Raw genomic sequence first — 23326 nt, forward strand, 5'->3', positions numbered from 1 at the left:
GAGAATCCCATGCAGGCTGCATGATGTCAGCGCAGAGCCTGACGTGGAGCTTGATTCCATGAACTGTGAGATCATGACCTGAGCTGAAACCAAGAGTTGGACACTTAACTGACTGAGCCACCCAGGTTCCCTGCTAAGTTATTTATTTTTTGTCTCTGCTTATCTGATAAGCAGAAAATAATTTACTATTTCAGGTTTCATATCTTTGCAGCTTATAGTTAGTATGGTCAAACATTTAAAAAATATTGTCTTTAAACAGTCTACTTGTGTCCTTCATCCAGTTTCCTTTTAGGTTTCATCTTTGTTTTACTTATTGATTTCTAAGAGCTCTGTGCATATTAGGGACATTAGCCCTTTAATATCATATATGGAACAAATAAGGTTGAATCACTTATTCACCATTCCAACATCTGAAAAGCTCTGAAGTTTTTGGTAAATTTGGTGCAAACTCATTTGATAACAAAATGTAACCTCTGCTGACATAAGACTACTTTTAGCCTTTGTAAATTCCACTTAATGTGAGTAGTGGTACATTTTGCTGAAGAAAAAAACTGATTATAAGATACTGGTCTAGACCTCACTGGTGGTGGTATTTATATACTGTACATTATTATCTTTTCTAAATTCGTGAAACTCAAAATTCCATAAAATGTCCCCAAGGATTTCAACTAAGAGATTGTGGAGTTTATTTACACACATAATGCTTGGGGGATTTTTAGTGCCTGTGAGGTCTTCAAGTGTATATGGGCTGCATGCTGTTGACATATGAGTTAGAAATTTAAGGGAGAGCTTAGGGTTAGAGAAGCAGATTTTGGATTTATTGACATATAGATAATGGTTGCATTAGAATCATGAAAGCCCAGGGGCGCCTGGGTGGCGCAGTCGGTTAAGCGTCCGACTTCAGCCAGGTCACGATCTCGCGGTCCGTGAGTTCGAGCCCTGCGTCAGGCTCTGGGCTGATGGCTCGGAGCCTGGAGCCTGTTTCCGATTCTGTGTCTCCCTCTCTCTCTGCCCCTCCCCCGTTCGTGCTCTGTCTCTCTCTGTCGCAAAAATAAATAAACGTTGAAAAAAAAATTAAAAAAAAAGAATCATGAAAGCCCGTAACAGAAACCATGCATTGCCAGAAGAGCCATGGGAACATCAGTGTTTAAGGGATGGATCAAGAAATGTGGAGAAGAAAGCTTGAATTGGACGGAGCAGAGGGTGTGATCATTCTGGACCGTGACCACTAGCAGTGGCCAAGGAAAGACACAGCACACTTTTCTGGCTTCCTAGTTCTCAGTGGAGTTATTGTCAGATGTCAGAGTGAACTTAGACTTTTGGAGCATGTGTGTGGAGGATGGGGTAGGAAGGGCTCACGGTTGCCTCTGCGTCCAGGCTCAGGGATCTGACCTCCACATTCCTGGTAACCAAGCATCTTTCCATCAGTCTTCTTAAGAAGGGTTATACATGCTTCTTCTCCCATAAAAGTTCAAGGGTCTGCTGCAGTTTTCCAGTCCCATCAGCTCTCTGTTGAGCTCAGTCCTCTAGTAAGTTACTCAGACCCCAAAATGAGCAAGGTATTGCAATACTGGGTATAGGAAGAAGTTGGTCCTGGACACAGATACTGGGCCAGAGGAGACCAGAAAGGAGACCAGGCTTGTTCCTGTGTTTTCTTTCAGATAGGCCACGTTGGGAACCTTGGCAGGAGCAGTTAGAAAACACTTGCCGGTGGACAGCCACTGTCAAAGATAGGACAGTTCGAAGACCTCTGGTCTGCCTCTAACCTGCCCACTGCAAAACAATCTGTAAACCATTTGCATCTGGTCTCCTGTCTAATGAGAGAAAAATCTGTTTTTCCTTTTCAGTTGAATGTTCTCAGCCTTCAAATGTATGCCTTTTGTTCATTCTAACTCGCCTACATCTGCATAAAACAAAAGTTCATTTTCAGAGCAGTGTGGAGGGGGACTGTGCACAATTCCAGTTATTGTATAGAAAAGCTGTGTGCCTAACTTTTTATTCAGTGAGAAAATAATATATCCAAGATGTTAATGTGGGTGTTTTCTGTAGCTCACACTGGTGATGTCTTGCCTATCTCTCCAGAAACAATGAGCATTTATTTGGGATTGCTTAGATTTAGTTACGCTACTTTATTTTTTATTTCAAGTGGCTGTCAACTGTTAAGTGGGTGAAAAAATGAATTAATTTCTTGGATATTTTAAATAGTTGTCATAGGTTCTAATCTTAGCTTCAGTGGACACATTTGAAAGTTCGTAATGTTAACATTAATTCATTAAACTAATATGAAGAGCATTAAATAAATATTCTGGTATAGATCATGACACAAATAATTCTAGTCCTGAGCTAATATCCGTGTACATTTTTCTTTAGAAAGCACTTCTTTTCCAACACTACTGAATTGTACACTTAACAATTATTAAAATGGTAAATTTTATTTTATGTGCATTTTACCACAATTTAAAAAAATTCCCTTCTAAATTTTCAAACTTTAGAAACATTTATTTCATAAAGAAGTAATTTCAATAACTTTCCATTTCAGAGAACTGGTGGATTTGTTTTTGCACATCGTCAGTGATTATAAAGGCTTAATTTAAAATGAACCTTTCAGATGTGAGTTATATATATTTATCTTATATATATATTTGAACTCAGACAAACATTTTACTTAAAAATACGGAATGCTTCAAATTTGCATGTCATCTTTACACAGGGTTCATCTTGTCTGTATTATTCCAATTTTTAGTATATGTGCTGCTGAAGCAGGCACCAGTTGCTATATTTATATCTCCAGGAAAGGTTAGTTGGCATCAAAGAATTATAGAGCAACAAGAGATCTAAGAGTCACCTTGTGGTTTTCAAATGACAATTCTTTGTTCTACAAATGAACAAGTTAAAGTCTGTTAGGTCAAGAACCTGGGGCTAGCATCCAAAGCCATCTTCACAGCAGAGCTGTTGATGACAGAATACAGAGCTGAGCCCTGAAAAGTCAAACGTGCTGTAGAAAACTTGTTTCAAAAACAGTGGTTCCCCCCCAATCAAAATAAACAAAACTAAAAAGTGGTCCCCTGCCCCACCTCACCTCTTTCCCACTCTCCAGAAGCAGCCTTTTTCATTTTTTTCATCTCCAAATCCCTGCTACTTCTTGATTATTCATGGTTAAGCATCATCAGTTATCACTATGGAAGATGAAGAATGAACCCTTTTCATTACTACACACACACACACACACACACACACGCACACCCCTCCCACCACACACAAATACACCCCTCCCGCCCACCCCACACTCCCCACACGAGTGCACCCCCCACACACCCCACAAACACAAACACACCCCACACCCCCACACACACATACACACCACACCCTTAACCCCTCTTCTTCTCAATAAGGTCATATCATGGGGGCGCCTGGGTGGCTCAGTCGGTTGGGCGTCCGACTTCAGCTCAGGTCACGATCTCGCGGTCCGTGGGTTCGAGCCCCGCGTCGGGCTCTGGGCTGACGGCTCGGAGCCTGGAGCCTGTTACCGATTCTGTGTCTCCCTCTCTCTCTGCCCCTCCCCCGTTCATGCTGTGTCTCTCTCTGTCTCAGGAATAAATAAACGTTAAAAAAAAAAATTAAAAAAATAAGGTCATATCATGAATTTAATAATTCATGTTTATGAATTTAATAATCAGTGTTTATATACTGTGACAATGAAATATGCCACTCGCAGCTGAGCCATGTTAAATATTATGGCAACTTTTCCTTTCTCACTTAGGGTTCCTTTTTGAATCAGTAATTTACCTTCTTTCATGGTTCTATGTACCAATCATTTGGTTAACCTTACTCTTCAGTTATATAAATTTCCTCTCCAAATCTTTAAACACATCAATTAATCTGTTTTATTTTGGAAACATATCTCTGGTAGCTTTCTAACTGGCCCTAATCTGGACTGGTTGCTCTTTATGTGTCACCTTGATGATTCCCTTCTTTTGTTGAACCTTTCTTTTGCATGTCCCACACCTTCTTTCTTAGTTTAATCCCTCATTTTGGTTAGCAATAGTTTCCCAGTAAAGGGTTCTAAGAAGTAAAATTTTGAGAACTTGTGTGTCTGGAAACCTTTTACTTCCTTTATATGAATTGAGATAATTTTCCCTGAGAATTTTGACGGTCGTAATACATTTTCTTGTAATTTCCAGTGTTGGTTGATGCATTCAGATTCTCAGTCCTTTGTATGAAATCTGTTGTTTTTTTAAGGTCTTCTTTGTACTGAGATATCACAATGATGTACCTTAGTGTGGGTCTATTTTTACCCATTGTGCTGTACATTAGAAACTGATGACCTTTTGTTAAACTTTCTTGAATTATTTCATTGATTATTTCCTCTGTTCTATCTTTGTGGGATGCTTAATTATTCCCATGTGGGTCCTTTTGTTCTAGTCTTCTAATTTCTTTTTTCCCCCTATTTTCCAACATTTTTGGGTACTATTTTGGTAGCAGTTTCCTCAACTTCATCTTCTAACCCTTCTATTGAGTTTTTCACTTCTATTTTCTATTTTCTTTTTTAATTTTTTAAAAATGTTATTTATTTATTTATTTTTGAGACAGAGAGAGACAGAGCATGAGCAGGGGAGGGGCAGAGAGAGAGGGAGACACAGAATCTGAAGCAGGCTCCAGGCTCTGAGCTGTCAGCACAGAGCCCGATGCGGGGCTCAAACTCACGGACTGTGAGATCATGACCTGAGCCGAAGTCGGACGTTTAACCAACTGGGCCACCCAGGCGCCCTGTTTTCTTTTTTTTAAACATTTTTATTTATTTTTGAGAGACAGAGCATGAGTGGAGGAGGGGCAGAGAGAGAGGGACACACAGAATCCCAAGCAGGCTCCAGGCTCTGAGCTGTCAGCACAGAGCCTAACATGGGGCTTGAACCCACAAACCGTGAGATCATGACCTTAACCGACTGAGCCACCCAGGTGCCCCTTCATTTCTATTTTCAAGATATTTTGTTTTCTGAATATTTCTTTTTTATGGTCCCTTGGTTTTTAATTTCTTTTTTAGTGGAGACAAACTTTTTTACTATTTTAAAACCTGAGAATATTAGTGGCATTTCTTTAAAATATTCTCTTCTCCCTTCATAGAGCCACTCTTTGTCATAATATTTATTTTTATTTTAATTAAATATAATTTATTGTCAAATTGGTTTCCATTCAACACCCAGTGCTCATGCCAACAGGTGCTCTCCTCAATGCCCATCACCCACTTTCCCCTCTCTCCCACCCTCCATCAACCCTCAGTTTGTTCTCAGTATTTGAGTCTCTTATAGTTTGCCTCCCTCCGTCATAATATTTTTTTTTAATTCTGTTTGTTTTGATTCTTTCACCTTTTAAGGGCTTTCCTCAAATGTCTGATGATCCTTGACTGTACATATTTAAGATGGGGACACAAAGAAGCTGACTGGAAGCAATTGGTTCGTATGAATAGGATTTGCCTGCAATTCTGAAATTGCTTCCTTGGGTACCCCCAGTATCAGCTGTCAAATTTTTCACAGAGCAATCTTCTAATCTCCTGGATGGAGAGCCTAAGCCTGGCTGCCAGCATTCAGGTAGCCAAGTGAGGGAATAAAGGGCTGAGGGTCTAAATACTCACATTATAAACTTTCATATTACTCTCTGTATCAGTCATGGTCCAAGGGGATTAAGTATAAATGGGTACAGATAACTTTTATTTTTATTTTTTTTCCAATATATGAAGTTTATTGTCAAATTGGTTTCCATACAAGACCAAGTGGTCATCCCAAAAGGTGCCCTCCTCAATACCCATCACCTGCCCTCCCCTCCCTCCCACCCTCCATCAACCCTCAGTTTGTTCTCAGTTTTTAAGAGTCTCTTATGCTTTGGCTCTCTTCCACTCTAACCTCTTTTTTTTTTTTTTCTTCCCCTCCCCCATGGGTTTGGGTACAGAGAACTTTAAAGAACAGTCTAGGGCTAAGGGAGAGTACCCAAGAATGGAACAAACTTAGAAGGGGGCCCCCTGTCCCCATGTCTGGGATTCAGATTTAATTGGTGAAGGTGATTGCAGCCCACTGAATGGTGAAGTTTGCTAGGGTTCTCAGGCTAGAACTGGACCACAGTCGCCAGGCAAGCAAGAACCATCCCTCTAGGTTGCAGTCAGGCCAAGGTTGGCAAGCGGGGAACCATGACTGGAACTGGGAAAAAGGAAACACCTCACTGGGATACAACAGGGTTGAGGCTAGCACATCCCTCCAGAGTACAGGTGAGCAGGAAATGCCTCTCCACGAGGCTGAAGGGCAGGCTCAGAGGGAGTCAGGACTTTGGAAGTCTATTTGCCAACAAGAGAGGTGGTCACATGCTGCAGGGCTGCAAACTCGCTTAGAGACTTTGTACCCTGGGGTTGAGAGCCACTGGATGTCTCCATCCAAAATCACAAACACACCACTAAAAACTGGATAGTGTTAACAAGAAAAGCAAATGAAAGCATGCCAGCTAAGAAACGAGAAAAGGAAAAATGCCTGAGGGTCCAACTCAATATTGTAGTGTAGCCAATTGTAGTAGTTTGCTAGGGCTGCCGTAATCAAGTACCACAGCCTAGTTAACTTCACAGAAACTTATGGTCTCACAGCTGTGGAGGCTGAAAGTTCAAAATCAGGGTGTTGGCAGGGTTGACTTCTTCTAAGGGCTTAGGGAAGAATCTGTGCCAGACCTCTCCTTGGCTTGTAGATCGCTGTTCCCCATGTCTCCTCACATCATCTTCCCTGTGTATCAAATTCGTCTTTTACAAGGACCCCAGCCATATTGGGTTAGAGCTACTCTGGTGACCTTTAACTTGATTACCTCTGAAAAGACCCCCATCTTCAAGTAAGGTCACATTCTAAGGTACTAGGGGTTAGGACTTTAATATAGGAATTTGGGCGGGCAGGGGGAGGAGCACAATTCAACTTCTATTAGCAATGAAGGGTGAGTTTGGGGATAAGAGGCAATAAATTGATAATTGTCATGCTCCTTACTCTTTGTTTTCAGTATGTTACCCTCCCCTCAACTCTTTGTGGTGTTTCCTAGTATAGAGACCTTGTTTTACCCCTTCTAAATAAACACACAGGCTTATGCTGGGATGCTGTTGCAAGCTGTATAGTATTGAAGAGCCCATCTGGGGATCAAACTGAAAGTCCTAAATACTTTCAACTCATCCTATATTCAAGCTCCTTCTACTGGTACCTGATGTCATATTCATGAACATTTGAGAGTTCTACGGGAGGCGAGATACTGGGTTGCTTCTTAGCAATCTTTTCACTGTTGACTTCAATGTCAGGTTTCTGGAGTCTGCTTTAGTTTCCAGAATGTTACCGCTGTATCTCTGTTTCTTACCGCTTTATAAATTATTAAATAAACCTTTTCTCTTGGAATAATTTTAGATTTACAAAGTTGTAAAGTAATACAGGGAATTCCCTTATACCCTTTACTCAGTTTCTCCCGATGTTAACATCTTTCATCACCAATGCTTCAAAATTAAGAAACTAAGTGATACATTACTTATTCACCAGGTTTTCCACTGATGGCTTTTTGTTCCAGGATCCAATCTAGGATACCATACTGCATTTGGTTGTCAAGAATCCATAGTCTCCTGTGATTTGTGAGTTTGTCTTTCCTTGTTTTTCATGACTGACACTTTGGAAAAGTACTGGTCAGGCATTCTGTAGAATGATCTTCTATTTGGTTTGATGTTTTTCTCATGATCAGATTGGGGTTAGGAGTTTTGGGGGAGAATAACAGGAAAGTGCTCTCATTACATATCAAGGGTACAGGATATCCACATGTGTCATTGGTGATCACTTGGTTAAGGTAAAAAGTTCAGCGGTGACTTTCTTCTGTATGGTAGGGCCCGATGCCTGATGGTAAATGAGGCTGTTATAGAACAAGATTCACTGGGGTGCCTGGGTGGCTCAGTTGGTTGAGCCCTCCTACTTTGGCTTAGGTCATGATCTTGTGGTTTGGGGAGTATGAGCCCCACAGGGGCTCTGCTGTCAGCATGGAGCCTGCCTTGGAACCTCTGTCTCCCTCTCTCTACTCTTCCCCTGCTTGCGTGCATGCTTTCTTTCTCTCAAAAATAAACATTAAAAAAGCTAAAAAATGGGGCGCCTGGGTGGCGCAGTCGGTTAAGCATCCGACTTCAGCCAGGTCACGATCTCGCGGTCTGTGAGTTCAAGCCCCGTGTCAGGCTCTGGGCTGATGGCTCAGAGCCTGGAGCCTGTTTCCGATTCTGTGTCTCCCTCTCTCTCTGCCCCTCCCCCGTTCATGCTCTGTCTCTCTCTGTCCCAAAAATAAAAAAAAATAAAACGTTGAAAAAAAAAAGCTAAAAAAACCCCAAAAAACAAAAAACAAAAAAAAAAAAACAACCCACTAGGATTACTGATCGCGATGGAGATGACAAAATTCTCCCTACCTTCTCCAATATAAAGACCAGGTGGTGATACCTAACTACCAGAAGACAGAAGGATATAATTACCATACTGTGTAGCAGGGCTGACCTGGCAGCTTAGGGGCCTGGATTCACAATTATGGATATGGCTAATAGAACACAGTATATCTAAGGGCAACATATATGGGCAGCAAATAAGGATACTATTCAGTTTTTACCATCAGAATATTAATGATGGAAGACAACAAGGAAGCTAAGGGCAGTTGCCCTAATAAAGTCACAATACCTTTCCCAGTTACCCAAGCCAGTTTTTCAACCCAGAACACAAAATGAAGAGGTTTGGTATCCAGGAGGAAGGACCTGGCAACAACACAGCATGCACAGACTAAATTCCCTATCTGACCCCAAACGGAATTCTGGCCATTTACTCAGAACTGTACACTGGAGAGAGGGATAGATATATCCAATGTTTTGAGGGGAGGCTGTTGGACACAGTCTGGGTTGGCACTGACACTCAGGGGTCTGAAGCATCATCGTGGTGGGGAGAGGGAGAGGAGAACATGTACAGGCACAGTAATAAACATCAGTGTTGATCAAATTATAAATGTATGTGTTAAGTGCTCTTACACTGCATACATTCATGGACTGGAAGAACAAGTATTGTTATATCTATGCTACCCAAAGCAATCTACAAATGTAATGCAATCACTATCAAAATGCCAACACGATTCTTCACAGACGTAGAATAATCCTGAAATTTGTATGGAACCACAAAAGACCTTGAATAGCCAAAGCAATCTTGAAAAAACAAAACTGTTAGTAACACAATTCCAGACTTCAAATTATATTACAAAGCTGCAGTAATCAAAAGAGTATGGTACTGGCACAAAAACAGATGCACAGATCAATGGAACAAAATAGAAAACCCAGAAATAAACCCACAATTATATGGCCAATTAATCTTCAACAAAGAGGCATGCAATAGGAAAAAGACAGTCTCTTCAACAAATGGGAGTTGGGAAAATTGCAGTTACATGCAAAAGAATGAAACTGGACACAAAAATAAACTCAAAATGGATTAAGAATGTAAATGTGAGACAGGAAACCATAAAAATCCTAGAGAGAAATCCTCAGTAATTTTTCTGACATCGGCTGTAGCAACATCTTTCTAGATATGTCTCCTGAGGCAAGGGAAACAAAAACAAAAATAAACTATTGGCAACTACACCAAAATAAAAAGCTTCTGCACAGCAAAGAAAATAGTCAACAAAACTATAAGACAATCTACTGAATGGAAGAAGATATTTGTAAACGACGTATCTGATAACCAGTATCTATAAAGAACTGATACAATGCAATAGTCAAAAAACAAAAAATCCAAATAAAAAAATGGGTGGAAGAAATGAACAGACATTTCTCCCAAGACTCCTATGGCCAACAGACAACACATGAAAATTTGCTCAACATCATTCATCATCAAGGAAAATGCAAATCAAAGCCACCATGAGATATCATCTCACACCTGTCGGGATGGCTAAAATAAAAAACACAAGCAACAGGTATTGGTGGGAATGTGGAGACAAAGGAACCCTCTTGCATGGTTCATGGGAATGCAAACTATTACAGCCACTCTGGAAGACAGTATGGAGGTTCCTCAAAAAGTTAAAAATAGAACTGTCCTATGATCAGCAATTGCACTAACTGGGTATTTACTTCCAAAATACAAAAACATTAATTCAAAGGGATACATGCATCCCTGTGTTTACCGCAGCATTATTTACAATGCTCACATTGTGAAAGCAGCCCAAGTGTCCAATGATAGGTGAATGGATAAAGATGTGGCACATATATATAAAAGTATATTATTCAGCCATAAAAAAGAAGGAAATCTTGCCATTTGCAACATGGATGGAGCTACAGAGCATAATGCTAAGCAAAATCAGAGAAAGACAATTATCATATGATTTCACTCATATGTGGACCTTAAGAAACAAAACAAACCAAGGAAAAATAAAAAAGAGCAAGAGAGACAAACCAAGAAAACAAACTCTTAACTACAGAGAAGAAACAGATGGTTACCAGAGGGGAGGTGGGTGGGTGGGGGACAGAAGAAAGAGGTGATGGGGATTAACGAGTACACTTGTGATGAGCACTGGGTAATGTATAGAATTGTTTTTAAAAAAAATTGTATATACTGTGGACTCAGCTTATAGGTCATTTCCTTATCTCTCCATGTGTAACCAGAATTGACATAATAGATGGCAGGGCGCCCCACATGCATCTTTGGCCTGTAGGACACAGGCTATCCCAGAGGCCAAACAGAAGCCTTTGAAACTGCTGTGCCCTCCCTTCCCACACCCACTGGCCAAAACAGTATATAACATGCTCCTTTCAGATTATAAGCAGTTCACAGTCATATGTAGCAGACAACATTCATGTACAATTTTGCTCCAGGGCCATGTTAACTCTCCTGACCTCTGTCAAATTTGAGAGTTCTGGACATCTGGTCACTCCACAGAACATATATCAACACCTTTTTAATTTAAGCTTATCGAAATAAATGCAACAGAAGTGGCTAGCACAGTGGAGGCCCTAAGACACACTGTACCAGTGTCCAGTGTGGGAGAGAATATGTAAGAGTCGGTTTCCATTTCAATTCCTCCATAAAAGGGAAAAATGATTTGGAGGCTCACAGAGTACACTTAAAAGAAAACCAAGTAACAAAAACAAGGGAAAAAATGCACTACTGGTCACCACTGGAAGATAGTAGTGACATGACTGACTTTAAGACTTGCAAGGAATCATTTATCCTGTTTTTCCTCTGCAGTTCTCTACTGCAACTAACAAATGAAAGCATCATCACATATTACTGCTATTCTGCAACCCCTAATAATTGGTGGATAAAGGCACTGATCATTAATGGGAAATAATAATCCAGGAAGAGAACAGACATTATGTGCCACCTGATGGAAGAATATCAGCATCTATGAAGCAATGCTGCACCTCTCTCAACAGAAAAGCTAAACCTGATGAAGTCTGTGGATCCAGGATAAATTTATAGGAAATATAAAGGACCAAGGAGTTAGTATCAAAGGAATGTGAACAGCAAAATTTGGTAAACTACCGAACAAAGAACCTGCTTTCCTTATAAACTAATTACAGGGGGAAAAATGAGAAAGAGAAATGAAGTGGATGCTACTGCAATATATGGATTTTAATTGGATCTTGAGTCAAACAAATTGTTTATAAAATTGAATTTGTTTAGGGAATTATTCGTTTTTTTGGTGATAATGGTATCTGGTATTCTATGTTTTAAGGAGTATATACTTGAGAGAGTGTGGAAAATGGGAGAGGCAGAGAGAGAGAATCCCAAGCAGGCTCCACGTTCAGTCCAGAGCCCCATGCAGGGCTCGTTCTCATGACTGCGAGATCACGACCTGAGCCAGTATCAAGTCAGATGCTTAACAGACTGAACCAACCAGGCACTGCTTAACGAGCATGTATTTTAATATGCATAATATACTGAAATTTTATGAAGAAATGCATATATCCAGGATTGCTTTAATGTATATATGGGGGAGGGGGCACATGAGTGGGGGTTATGGATTAAACAGAATTAGCCCTGAGTTGAAAATTGTTGAGGTACTTGGACGTTCATTATTTACTGTATGCTTTTATATGTAATTAAACATTTCTATTAAAGAATTTAATATTATACACCCCGACAACCCCCCCCCCCCAACAAAAAGCCAAATCACCACTAGAACTTAAGAACAGTCTTTCTTTAGTTTTCTCCAGCTAGGCTTGAATGATCACTGAGGACCACCGAGTAAGCATTGAAAAACAAACACTTCTTACACAGGTTAATAAAACAATCAGGCTCAGATGAACAGAACCATGTAGGTAGGCTAAAGTAAAATAACATGGGTGAGACTGATTTCATTTCTGGCTCTGAAGTTTTCAGCCTACATATTTAATACCCACTGTCCAAAGAGTAACACATTAGGAAACAGAATATACATGAATATAATGACACATTAGTCACTATTCTGTCAAGACAAAAGGCCTCTTAGTCATATAAAATCAACCTAATACTTCATCAACTAAGTTTTAAGAAAGTTATTACATTTCAAAAAAATTTTCCTCTTTATTTAAACATAAAACACATTTACAGCATGCAGGTTAACTTAAAATTATATGGCGTCTTCCCAAACCAATAATCTTTGAGTGTATCTTCAAGCACTGAAAATAAACCCACATACTCCACAGGTATACTCAAGACTCTTTTCTGTCACCTCATATCAAATTGAAAGTTACAAATAGTAGTTTAAGTTAGGCAAATAATTTAATTGCTCACCATGAATAAATATTATTCTTTTATTTCACTGAGTTTCTCTTCTGAACCATTTATCAATACCATTCAGAGGAACGTTGATATTGTCAAAAAAAAAAAAAAAAAAAAAAAAAAGACACCGCAAATTGAAATAAGCGTCAATGTTCCAGATGATCAGAAATTTTCATTTATAAGAGTAAATGCTGTTTAATGACCTACCGTAGCAAATAGAGCAGTTCACTGAAAACTAATTTATGAAATTCTTTGTACACTTTGTGAAAGTTTGAAATTATAAATAGAAAAGAACCATTTCAATATTAAAAAACCCTAACATTGTGTATTCTGAACCACATGCTAGTTACAATTGTTTGTTACACAGCACCAATACCCGTGATACATCTAACAAGAGTGAAACTACCATGTTCAGATAAAAGAGAAAAAAAAAATCTGCTTCATTTAAGAGTACTGCCAAAGAAGCAAGCTTTCTTTTGAAAACAAAATATAAATGTCTATGTGAATGCAGCCAAATATTTCTCCATTTAGAAAACTATCATCATAAATAGGCTATAGCACTTTTTTTTTTTTTTTTTTAAAGTTAACTGTATTACTTCAATCTTGCTGCACACCAAGGTTTCATCTCAATTTCTGGAGTGTTTCTTTGATCAAAAGCAACACAATCATTTTAAAGGTTGCATACTACAACAGCAAGGATTTTTGACTGTTAAAAAAATAAATAAATAAATTTATCTTTTAAATCAAAACTATTATAAAAGTGGAAATTACAATAGTTAAATAGAAAAATAAGCCAATTATGATCTGAGTCTTCTGACTATGGCTCCAAATTTAATACAAATATCTGTGTATAAAACTTTTTCAAAAAGTTAATTCTGCCAGCCAGATCCTAACACAGAACTCTCCAACTTTCTTTACTGACTGAATAACCTTAAATCCTCATCCTCTGCAAATTTCTGCTAATATAGCTGTAGTCACCCCACGCACAGATGAAGCAAATATTGAAACCTCTTTCCTTATTACTTTTATAGCTTCTGAAAATAAACTTGACGTCGCCTAATCAGCTGAGAAGAATGGCAAAAACAGGTACACTTAGTACTAATTACAAAATTAGGGGCTATAGCCAACACAATAATTTGAGGATTAGTGACTTGCAATTTATCATTTCTAGACTAAACAAGAAATAAATTATAGTGTATGACTTGGTGTTAACAGATTAAAAACACCTCAAGGATTTCAGACCAAAATTAATCAACGTGTTTGTAAGTTCACCATATACTTGTCCTGTTCTTCCATACTTTTTCTCAATTTTCACAGACTATAAATTTAGAATAATCGATACAGCACTAACAATATAAAATGCTGTTTGATCGTGTAGTATCTTAATTCATTTCACTATATTAAGATGATAAATTAATCTGTCCAATTCTTATATTAATTAGCAGGCTCACCAGAATGAAGCAGGGTATTTTCATTCCATCAGGCCATATTGATTACAGAACTGGGAAGAGTCTCCAAACTCTCTTTCATAAAGTGAGACTGCTTCAAGATAATTTAGCAACAGGCATTTCATGAGAGAATTAAGTAGCATTGCTCAGTCTCAAATGCCTACTTATGCAGTTTTAAGGTTTCAGTGCTCAAACAGTAGTTTTCAGAAGCAAACTTCAGAGACGATACAAATAATTTTAACTCTGAAATCATTTCAAGGGATTTTAAAGTACAGTACTGACTGGATATATTTTGTGGGCATGTAGTGTTTTAAGTGGTAAAATTTAAGACATTTAATCTAAATGTTCCATTTTCCCTAAATAAGGAAGACATCGTAATAAGAAAAGCAAAATAAAAAGCAGTAGCAGCTAGGTAACTTAAACTGAGATTAAAAAATAAACACACACACACAAAAAAGTACAAAAAGCACAATCCTATATGGTACAGTTAGCTTGGCACAGTGAAGACTAAATTTAAGACACAAAAGACAAACTGTGTAATAAATAGGACCACAGTTGTAAACTGTCATTTTTTTCCCTCCTAAGACGCCAAAATTGCACTCTAGTTGTGTTGGGAAGCAGCAGAGTTTACAAGAAGAGTGGGTAGGAAACAGCTGTACAAGCCAGGTATAATTTATACATTAAAAAAAAGTTATAATTCTACAATTCCCAGGGGGTAGAGGTTATAGTCACTGAAAGACTCTGCTTGATATTATGTCCTCTTCTTATTCAATTACTTTCAATGCCTGAAAATAGATGAAAAACAGAAAATATTTTTATTTATACAAAACTTGTTTCCAAACAATCATGAAAAAGATGGAAGTAAGTTCATAAAATACACCAATACTTTAAAAACATTTTAGCCAACAGCTTAGACCACTTTCCCCCAAATTAAAAAGACTGGCAATATTAAATGATTTTATTCCTTTTCCTTTTCCTTAAGTTTTAAACAGGGTAGTTTATAAGCAGTATAGTGCTTAAAAGGTCAGCCCTTTATTCTCCCCAAGAGAGTTATGAATGAGCAAATGAAGGAATTACATTTTTTTGTAAAAAGAAACAAATGGTTAATAAAATGGGAGCAGTAGACGATATCCATGACATTTTTAAGCCAAGGATCATGAACTAGCAAAGTTTTATACATGGTAGCTGGAAAAGAAAAACAAAAAGTGGGGGTTGGGGACAGGAATAGGGATATACAAGAGATACATGGAGTGGGAAAAGTAACCTTAAAATAAACAATTCCAACTGCTGTTACCTGGAGGCATCTTGTATTAAACTACCTCTTTACCTATGTGTTTAGGAAAACTCAACTTGTCGAAAGTATTATGCAAACTACAAGACCAGCCACGTAAAACTGGGTTCTAAAAGAATCAGTATTAATACACTGTTGTCTTTCCCAGAAATAAATCCAGTGTCTCAAAATGTTTCTTAATTAAAAATTTCTCTACATATTATCTAATTTTTCAACACTTTATCACTTATGAGGCTTGTATACTCCTCAATCATGGCTTAAGACTGCAAGGCTTTTTTTTTTTTTTCAACGTTTATTTATTTATTTATTTTTGGGACAGAGAGAGACAGAGCATGAACGGGGGAGGGGCAGAGAGAGAGGGAGACACAGAATCGGAAACAGGCTCCAGGCTCCGAGCCATCAGCCCAGAGCCTGACGCGGGGCTCGAACTCATGGACCGTGAGATAGTGACCTGGCTGAAGTCGGACAGTTAACCGACTGCGCCACCCAGGCGCCCCAAGACTGCAAGGCTTTAAAAAATAACAATCACTATCCTCTGGCTCAGCAATGAAACAAACCTGCAAACGACTACTTCAAGTCTTGCAAACCTCATCTGGACAGGTTAGCTATCTCCCTCATGTGCTAAACTGCTGTCATTACACTGGGATCACCATTCTACTTTCAAGCTAAAACTTAGTTATATTTAAGTAAGGCCATGGTCTATCTTGTCTATGAATGATAGTGCAAAGTTTACACATGAATTCTGATGTGAGGACAATACCCAAAAAGAATAAACTTTTATCTGTATGTATATATATGCTTTGAAAATCCCTTTGCCTACCTACACTTCCAGAAAAGGCAACTTGCATCTACTGTACAACTGTTGTGTACTAGGTAACACTTTAACTTGTAGAATTCTCAAGCATGACTTTCATTCTTGTGGCAAAGGGGCTTCAACAAGTTAATTACTCCAAATGGAGAAAAACAGAGGCCACCTCTAATTGGCAGGAAAACCACTGTTTTACTGATGCAATACGATATTAATATTAAATTAATGCAATACAATATTAATATTAAACACATTATTACTTTATGTGGTAGTCTCATTAAGAATGGTTACTTATGCCCAATCTAATAAATGCTTTCATTACAACAAATAGAGGAACAAAGCTACTTACTATACATAGAAACAAACACACCCAGAGGTGGCATATGCTCAAGAGAACTAGCCTAGTCTCTTCAGTAAATCAATGTCATTAAAAAGGGGAGAATTTTTCTAGATTAAAAGAGACTAAGGAGGTCTAACTGAATGTAAATAGCAGTCATGGATTATACCCTGGTTTAGATAAACCAGCTATAAAGGACTTAGGAAAAAAATAACAATTAGAGAAATATGAATATGGACTGGTATTAGACAATGTTTAAAAATATTGTCAGGTGTGATACTATTGTGATATAGAAAAAATGTTATGTTTACAGATACATTAGTTTTAGATCATAAACACATAATTTATTTTCATACTTAAGAAATTTAAAAGGAGTCAAAATAAGAAAGAAATTATATACAAAAAAAGTAACTTGAAGTTCCTAAAAGTAGAAAACTCAGGATTCAAACTGATGGAACTCCGATGTCTGTACTCTTCACTATGTTACTCTCTTTTAAATCCTATACTTTGTGGACAAAAAACTTTTATGAGTTATTGGGATATTTGAATCCTTCAGACTATTGCTTAATTCTCTACTCAAACTGAGAGCCATTCTTATCCAATGTGTCAAAGTAAAAATAAGCAAGATGCAAATAAGTGGACTTTAGTATTTGTCAGAAAGTGTTAATAGGTAACGTAATAATCTTAGTATTTTTAGTACCCAAAGCGTGTATACATCTGGGACTTTCTAAACAACAAAAATCTGTGTTTCTGCTAGATGATGACATACTAGGCAGCTTATTAACTAGTCAATCATGTTGTAGAAGAAAATGTTCAGAACACATTGCCAAGTTAAAGAAGGCTACAAAGAAACATGTACTAGAATAGGAGCAGTATGTTATTAGAGTATTTATCAATAGTTAGAAATTTTTAATCTAAAAATGAAAATATGTGGGCACCTGGTGGCTCAGTCAGTTTGACTTCAGCTCAGGCATGATCTCATGATTAGTGAGTTCAAGCCCCCCATTGGGCTGTCTGGTCTCAGCACAGAGCCCACTTCAAATCCTCTGTCTCCCTGTCTCTGCCCATCCCCTGTTCATGCTTTTTCTCTCTCTCAAAAAGAAATATTAAAAAAAAAATTATAATATGTAAAGAAAACACAAGAAAGATACACACAATAAATTGTGTGGTATCTCTGGATGAAATGTATCTTCTACTTTGTGAGAATTCTTTACTCTCCTATAAGGAACAGACATTACCTGTACAACTAGAAACAAATAAAAATCACTTGCAATAGGTAAATGGAAAAGGATACATACAGGAATAACTCAAAAAAAAAGGGAAATATAAATGAGCCAGTAAATATATGAAAAAAATCCAACTTCTTAATAAATCAAGGAGATGCTTATATTAAAACAGAAGTTTAAAAACTATTAATATTCAATACTGGCAAAGATGCAACAAAATAGACAGTATCCCTGGCTATGACGCAATTTGGCCTAGTCCTTCTAGACAGCAATGTACTAGTATGTATCAAGAACTTTAAAAATATTCATGCTTTCTTATAATTCCACTTCTGGGAATCTTCTGAAAATAATCTAAAAGGTAAGAGAACGCAAAAAGATATTTCACACTTGAAATTTTCCAAACTGAAATTTCCGTATATGAAATGTGAGACATCTTTTTATAGTAAATATAGAAAAAGAATTAGCATGCTTAATTTAATTAAATGTCCCATAAAGGGAATAGTTATAAGCCATGGTATATCCATTAGACAAAATACAAGAGCTTTTAAAAATATTCCAGTATATGGGGCGCCTGGGTGGCGCAGTCGGTTAAGCGTCCGACTTCAGCCAGGTCACGATCTCGCGGTCCGTGAGTTCGAGCCCCGTGTCAGGCTCTGGGCTGATGGCTCAGAGCCTGGAGCCTGTTTCCGATTCTGTGTCTCCCTCTCTGCCTCTCCCCCGTTCATGCTCTGTCTCTCTCTGTCCCAAAAATAAATAAACGTTGAAAAAAAAAAATTTTTTTTTAAATATTCCAGTATGTAAGGTTAAAGATGTTAGGAATGCAAACTTGAATATAAAGTATGAGATCTAAACTATGATAAAAGACTAGAAGGAATTATGCCAAGTTACTTTTATAATCACATACATAAAAAAAAAAAAAACAACCCAATATGGATATCCAAATTTAACAACCAATGGCTGAATATTTCCATGTAGAGCTGTGACTCAAAGCCAGATATAAACTACAAACCTGTGGGTAATGTGTAGAGGTTACACTTGTTTGCCTCCTCCACCTCGAACTGCTACTGGCTGGCTGTTCTGAACAAATGCACCTCCTCCACGAATTGCACTTGGATGAGTTGGAGAAGCTGCTGGATGTTGCCCAGGACGAATAGGTTTAGCTAGTGTGAAAAACAAAAGCTGACTTTAGCATAAATCTTAACACATGACTCTTCTCTTTATTCACAACAATTCCCAAATGTGGTTTTTCTTTGCCTTTTTGTTCCTCAGAGAATTCTTTTTTTCAGTTATAGCCTTTTCTCCAGGACCTATACAATCCCTAGTCTCTTAAGAACCTAATTCCTGTATCAATAATTATTCTAAAACATGTAATATTGTTGCTAAGACTGCATATTCCTGCAAGTCTCTCTGCTTTAAAAATGCTCTCTATAGAGGGGTGCTCAGTTGGTTAAGCTGAGGTCTCAGGTCATGATCTTCTGGTTTCTAAGTTCAAGCTCCGGGTCAGGCTCTGTGCTGACAGCTTAGAGCATGAAGCCTGCTTGGGATTCTGTGTCTCCCCCTCTCTCTGCTCCTCCCCTGCTTACACTCTGTGCCTCTCTCTCTCTCAAAAATAAATAAACATTAAAAAAAAATGCTCTTTTTATAGCTTCACCTCCTCCTGACCATTTTTGCATGCTAGTCTAGTTCTTATTTATCTTTTTTTCCTGTGAATGTGGCTATTCCTCAGTTTGCTCTTCATTCTCAACAATGCCACTCTTAGGTAAGTTAGAAATAAAGACAAATACAACCATGACAACACAGAATCTGTCAATCAGATTACGTTTTCAAGTAAATAAAAACACTCAAAGTAAGCAAGGTTAAAAGGTTTTAATGTGTTCTACTAACCAATTTGTGCAGAATGTCCTCTTCTAGCCATATTCTTTGACCTGACTGCTTCCTTTATACGATCTACTTCTTGCTGATAGCGTTTGCGATCACGAGATGCATTTTCTTTGGCTTCTTTCAGTGCTGACTCCAAAGCTTTTACCCTCTCAGCTGTAGCTCTAAGTCGCTTTTCCAACTTAGGAAGTTCACAGCGAAGATCTGCATTATCACGTACCAACTAAAAGTACATGAAGAAAATAAGGATTTTAGCCTTAACAAGATGAATTGAAGAAATATGAATGTTTCATAACTTCTCGTTAGAAAAGAAAACTACATTTTATATTAATGTTTTCCACTTATCTAACAACTTAGGCAGCAATAAGCAAAGAATACATACATCCATACAGATCCATATGTGTGTCTCACAAAATATAACTTCATTTAATTTTGGGAGGGGTTGAGGGAAAGGGTTCTTTCTCCCCACTAGCCAATGACGGGAAATTGTAACATCTGGTAAGTACCATGTTAAGTGTTAAAATCAAGTTTTGAAAGCAAAAAAAGGCTAAAATTCCCTTAACTTTACTCTGGTGCAAACATCAGGTCTACAATAACGAAATGTACAATTGAGTGCACTAAGAAACTTTAAAAATAATTAAGTCACATATCAAGGCACAGAAAGCAAAACAATAAAAACCCACATAGTTTAGGTAATGTGAAAGCATTATTTAAAAAAAAAAAAATGAACTGCCTCATTATTTTATTTATTTCACACTCTGGGGCATTAAATGTAAAAAGACAAAAGACAAAAAAATGTATTTGTAACTACAAAGACCTATCTATTGAAGATTTTTAAATTACCATGGGGGTGCCTAGGTGGCTCAGTTTACTTAAGCGGCTCCTGATTTTGGCTCAGGTCATGATCTCACAGTTTGTGAGTTTGAGCCTGCATCAGGCTCTGTACTGACAGTGAAAAGCCTGCTTAGAATTCCTTCTTTTTGCCCCTCCCCTGCTCGTGCACTAAGAAAATAATAAAACACCAAAAAAAAATTTAAGGGGCACCTGGGTGGCTCAGTTAAGCATCTGACTTCGGCTCAGGTCATGATATTGCAGCTCATGGATTTGAGCCTCGTATCAGGCTCTGTGCTCCAGCTCAGAGCCTGGAGCCTGCCTAGGATTCTGTGTCTCCCTCTCTCTTTGCCCCTCTCCCATTCATGCTCTCTCTCTCTCAAAAATAAACATTAAAAAAAATTTATAAAAAAATGTTTCTTAATTACCATGAATAACTGAGAAAAACTGACAAGACTTAAAATCCTAGAAAAGAAATAAATGGCCTCTTGATAAAAGGGTTGTTAAAAATATTAAGTTCCCTAAAAACTGCTAGTGATTTATTTATATAATTGCTTGATTAAAATAATGGAACAGCAGGGCGCCTGGGTGGCGCAGTCGGTTAAGCGTCTGACTTCAGCTCAGGTCACGATCTCGCGGTCTGTGAGTTCGAGCCCCGCGTCAGGCTCTGGGCTGATGGCTCAGAGCCTGGAGCCTGTTTCCGATTCTGTGTCTCCCTCTCTCTCTGCCCCTCCCCCGTTCATGCTCTGTCTCTCTCTGTCCCAAAAAAAATAAATAAACGTTGAAAAAAAAAATTTAAAAAAATAATGGAACAGCTCAGGGTATGAAAATTCCTTAGTACTCTGAAATATATAAACACTCCTCAATTTTTTTCTTAATTTGCAGCTACCATAAAATACACTCTCTATTACCTGTTTGTGCACTTTAGTGAGTTGTTCAAGATTATTTTCAAGAAAGGAGATCTTCTGCTTTTGAGCAGCACTGCCTCCAGTGTCATCAGAATCAATCTCGGCACTCTAAGAAAAGAAGGTCAATGAATACTACAAAAACATTAAAGATTAAAAAAAAAATCTAACCTTAACTACACAGAAATTGTTTTGATAATATAAAATTATTTCACTTATGAACATAAATAATCATAGTAAACACTACTTACATAAATACCCACCTCAGCATTATTTTATTACCTTTTTAACTCTGGTGGCCAAGTCCTGAACAAAGAGCTTACGCAGGTTGTGTAAAGTCTGAAGTTCTTTTGCCTTGAATTAAGAACAGCAATGTTTTTGGAATTTGGTCTTTAACTTTAGTCATAAGCCAGGGGAAACCCATTAAACATCCCACTATCTTATTTATTTTCAAGTTTTTCTTACCACTGTCTCTTCCAAACCTTTCAAGTCTTGTCTTGCTTGTTCTCGTCTATCTTGCATGACTCTAACAGAAGAATATACATAATTTTCAAGTTGAATTTCATAAAGTCATAGTTTTATTTTCAAATAAATTTTTATGCCTTATAATTTCCTTCTAAATCTATAGTTTATTAGGAAAAAAAAAACCCTTATAGCAGAAGAGATGAAATAAAATGCAGCAGAATTCAAAGAATAAGGAGTGGTTCTGATATCTTAGTGCCACATAGAACACACTGCTATTTATCCAAAATAATTCCTATTAAGTGGGAATTAGAGATTATAAATTATTGAAGACTAAAACATTTTATGTATTTTATATTAGAATTATTCTAAACAAAATTATGGTTGAGATTCGCTAGTTTTTATAAAACCAACTCTGAGTTGATCCTGATCTGTGACCATCCTAATAACAGCAGTTCCACTTACAAATCGTCTTTCATAAATTCAAGATAGGAAAAGTTATAATCATGTGTTTTGTACCTGCTCAGATTCTAGAAAAATAAGTACAGACTATATTTTTAGTATGTTAGGAAAAAAGTAAATGATGAAAACCTCTGTTCAAGAGGCAAGGCTGAAACAGTAATCGTCTTTTATGCAAAATCAAATCTGACAAAAATTCAATTTTTTTGGCAGACCCTGAAATCTTTGAAATGACTTAATGTCATATAAGGTATATTTTTACAATGGATCTTCAACTAATATGGTAGCACAGAAATCTGAATCTTGACTATCAGTGAAAAATACAGTATCTTGCCTTTGCTAAACTACAATAACATATAGTATGTTATTGCCAAGTTTTAAGGTGTAAATCAAACCAAATCAGAGGTTTAAGAAAAATACCCTTTAACCTCTACAAACTGAAAAATGTATTCATTGGATATAGCAAGAATAATATCTGCAATCCTCTAATTTAGTTTTTATTTTTAAAAAATTTTTAAGTTTTAAAATTTATTTTGAGAGACAGCGTGCATACAAGGGAGGGGCAGAGAGAGGATCCCAAACAGGCTCCATGCTGTCAGCACAGAGCCTAACTTGGAGTTCGATTTTACAAACTATGAGATCATGACCTGAGCTGAAATAGAGTCAGACACTTAACCAACTGAGCCACCCAGATATCCCCCTAGTTTTCATCTTATTTTATTTTTTTTAATGTTTATTTATTTTTGAGAGAGAGAGCACGCAAGCAGGGGAGGGGCAGAGAGAGAGGGAGACACAGAATCCAAAGCAGGCTCCAGGCTCTGAGCTGTCGGCACAGAACCCGATGTGGGGCTTGAACTCATGAGCTGTGAGATCATGACCTGAGCCAAAGTCAGCCGCTTAACCGACTTGAGCCACCCAGG

General features: G+C 37.7%; 1 protein-coding gene and 1 pseudogene across 2 annotated transcripts in view; both read right to left on the reverse strand.

Moving 5' to 3' along the window:
- Window positions 1–2667: 2667 nt before the first annotated feature.
- On the reverse strand, window positions 2668–2767 carry LOC111561552 (annotated as a pseudogene).
- Window positions 2768–13341: 10574 nt separating this feature from the next.
- Window positions 13342–23326, reverse strand: part of KIF5B (kinesin family member 5B) — a 48531-nt gene continuing 38546 nt past the window's right edge. For both annotated transcript variants that reach the window (XM_045061104.1, XM_003988210.6), the window contains exons 21-26: window positions 21951–22011; window positions 21768–21839; window positions 21492–21596; window positions 19756–19972; window positions 18881–19031; window positions 13342–14994 (exon numbers count right to left, since the gene is read on the reverse strand). In XM_045061104.1, the coding sequence (XP_044917039.1) occupies window positions 18901–19031; window positions 19756–19972; window positions 21492–21596; window positions 21768–21839; window positions 21951–22011 (586 nt within the window). In that variant the 3' untranslated portion in view covers window positions 13342–14994; window positions 18881–18900. The remainder of the gene's footprint in view (window positions 14995–18880; window positions 19032–19755; window positions 19973–21491; window positions 21597–21767; window positions 21840–21950; window positions 22012–23326) is intronic.

The sequence above is a fragment of the Felis catus genome, chromosome B4 (genome assembly GCF_018350175.1).
Source record: "Felis catus isolate Fca126 chromosome B4, F.catus_Fca126_mat1.0, whole genome shotgun sequence".
NCBI lineage: Eukaryota > Metazoa > Chordata > Mammalia > Carnivora > Felidae > Felis > Felis catus.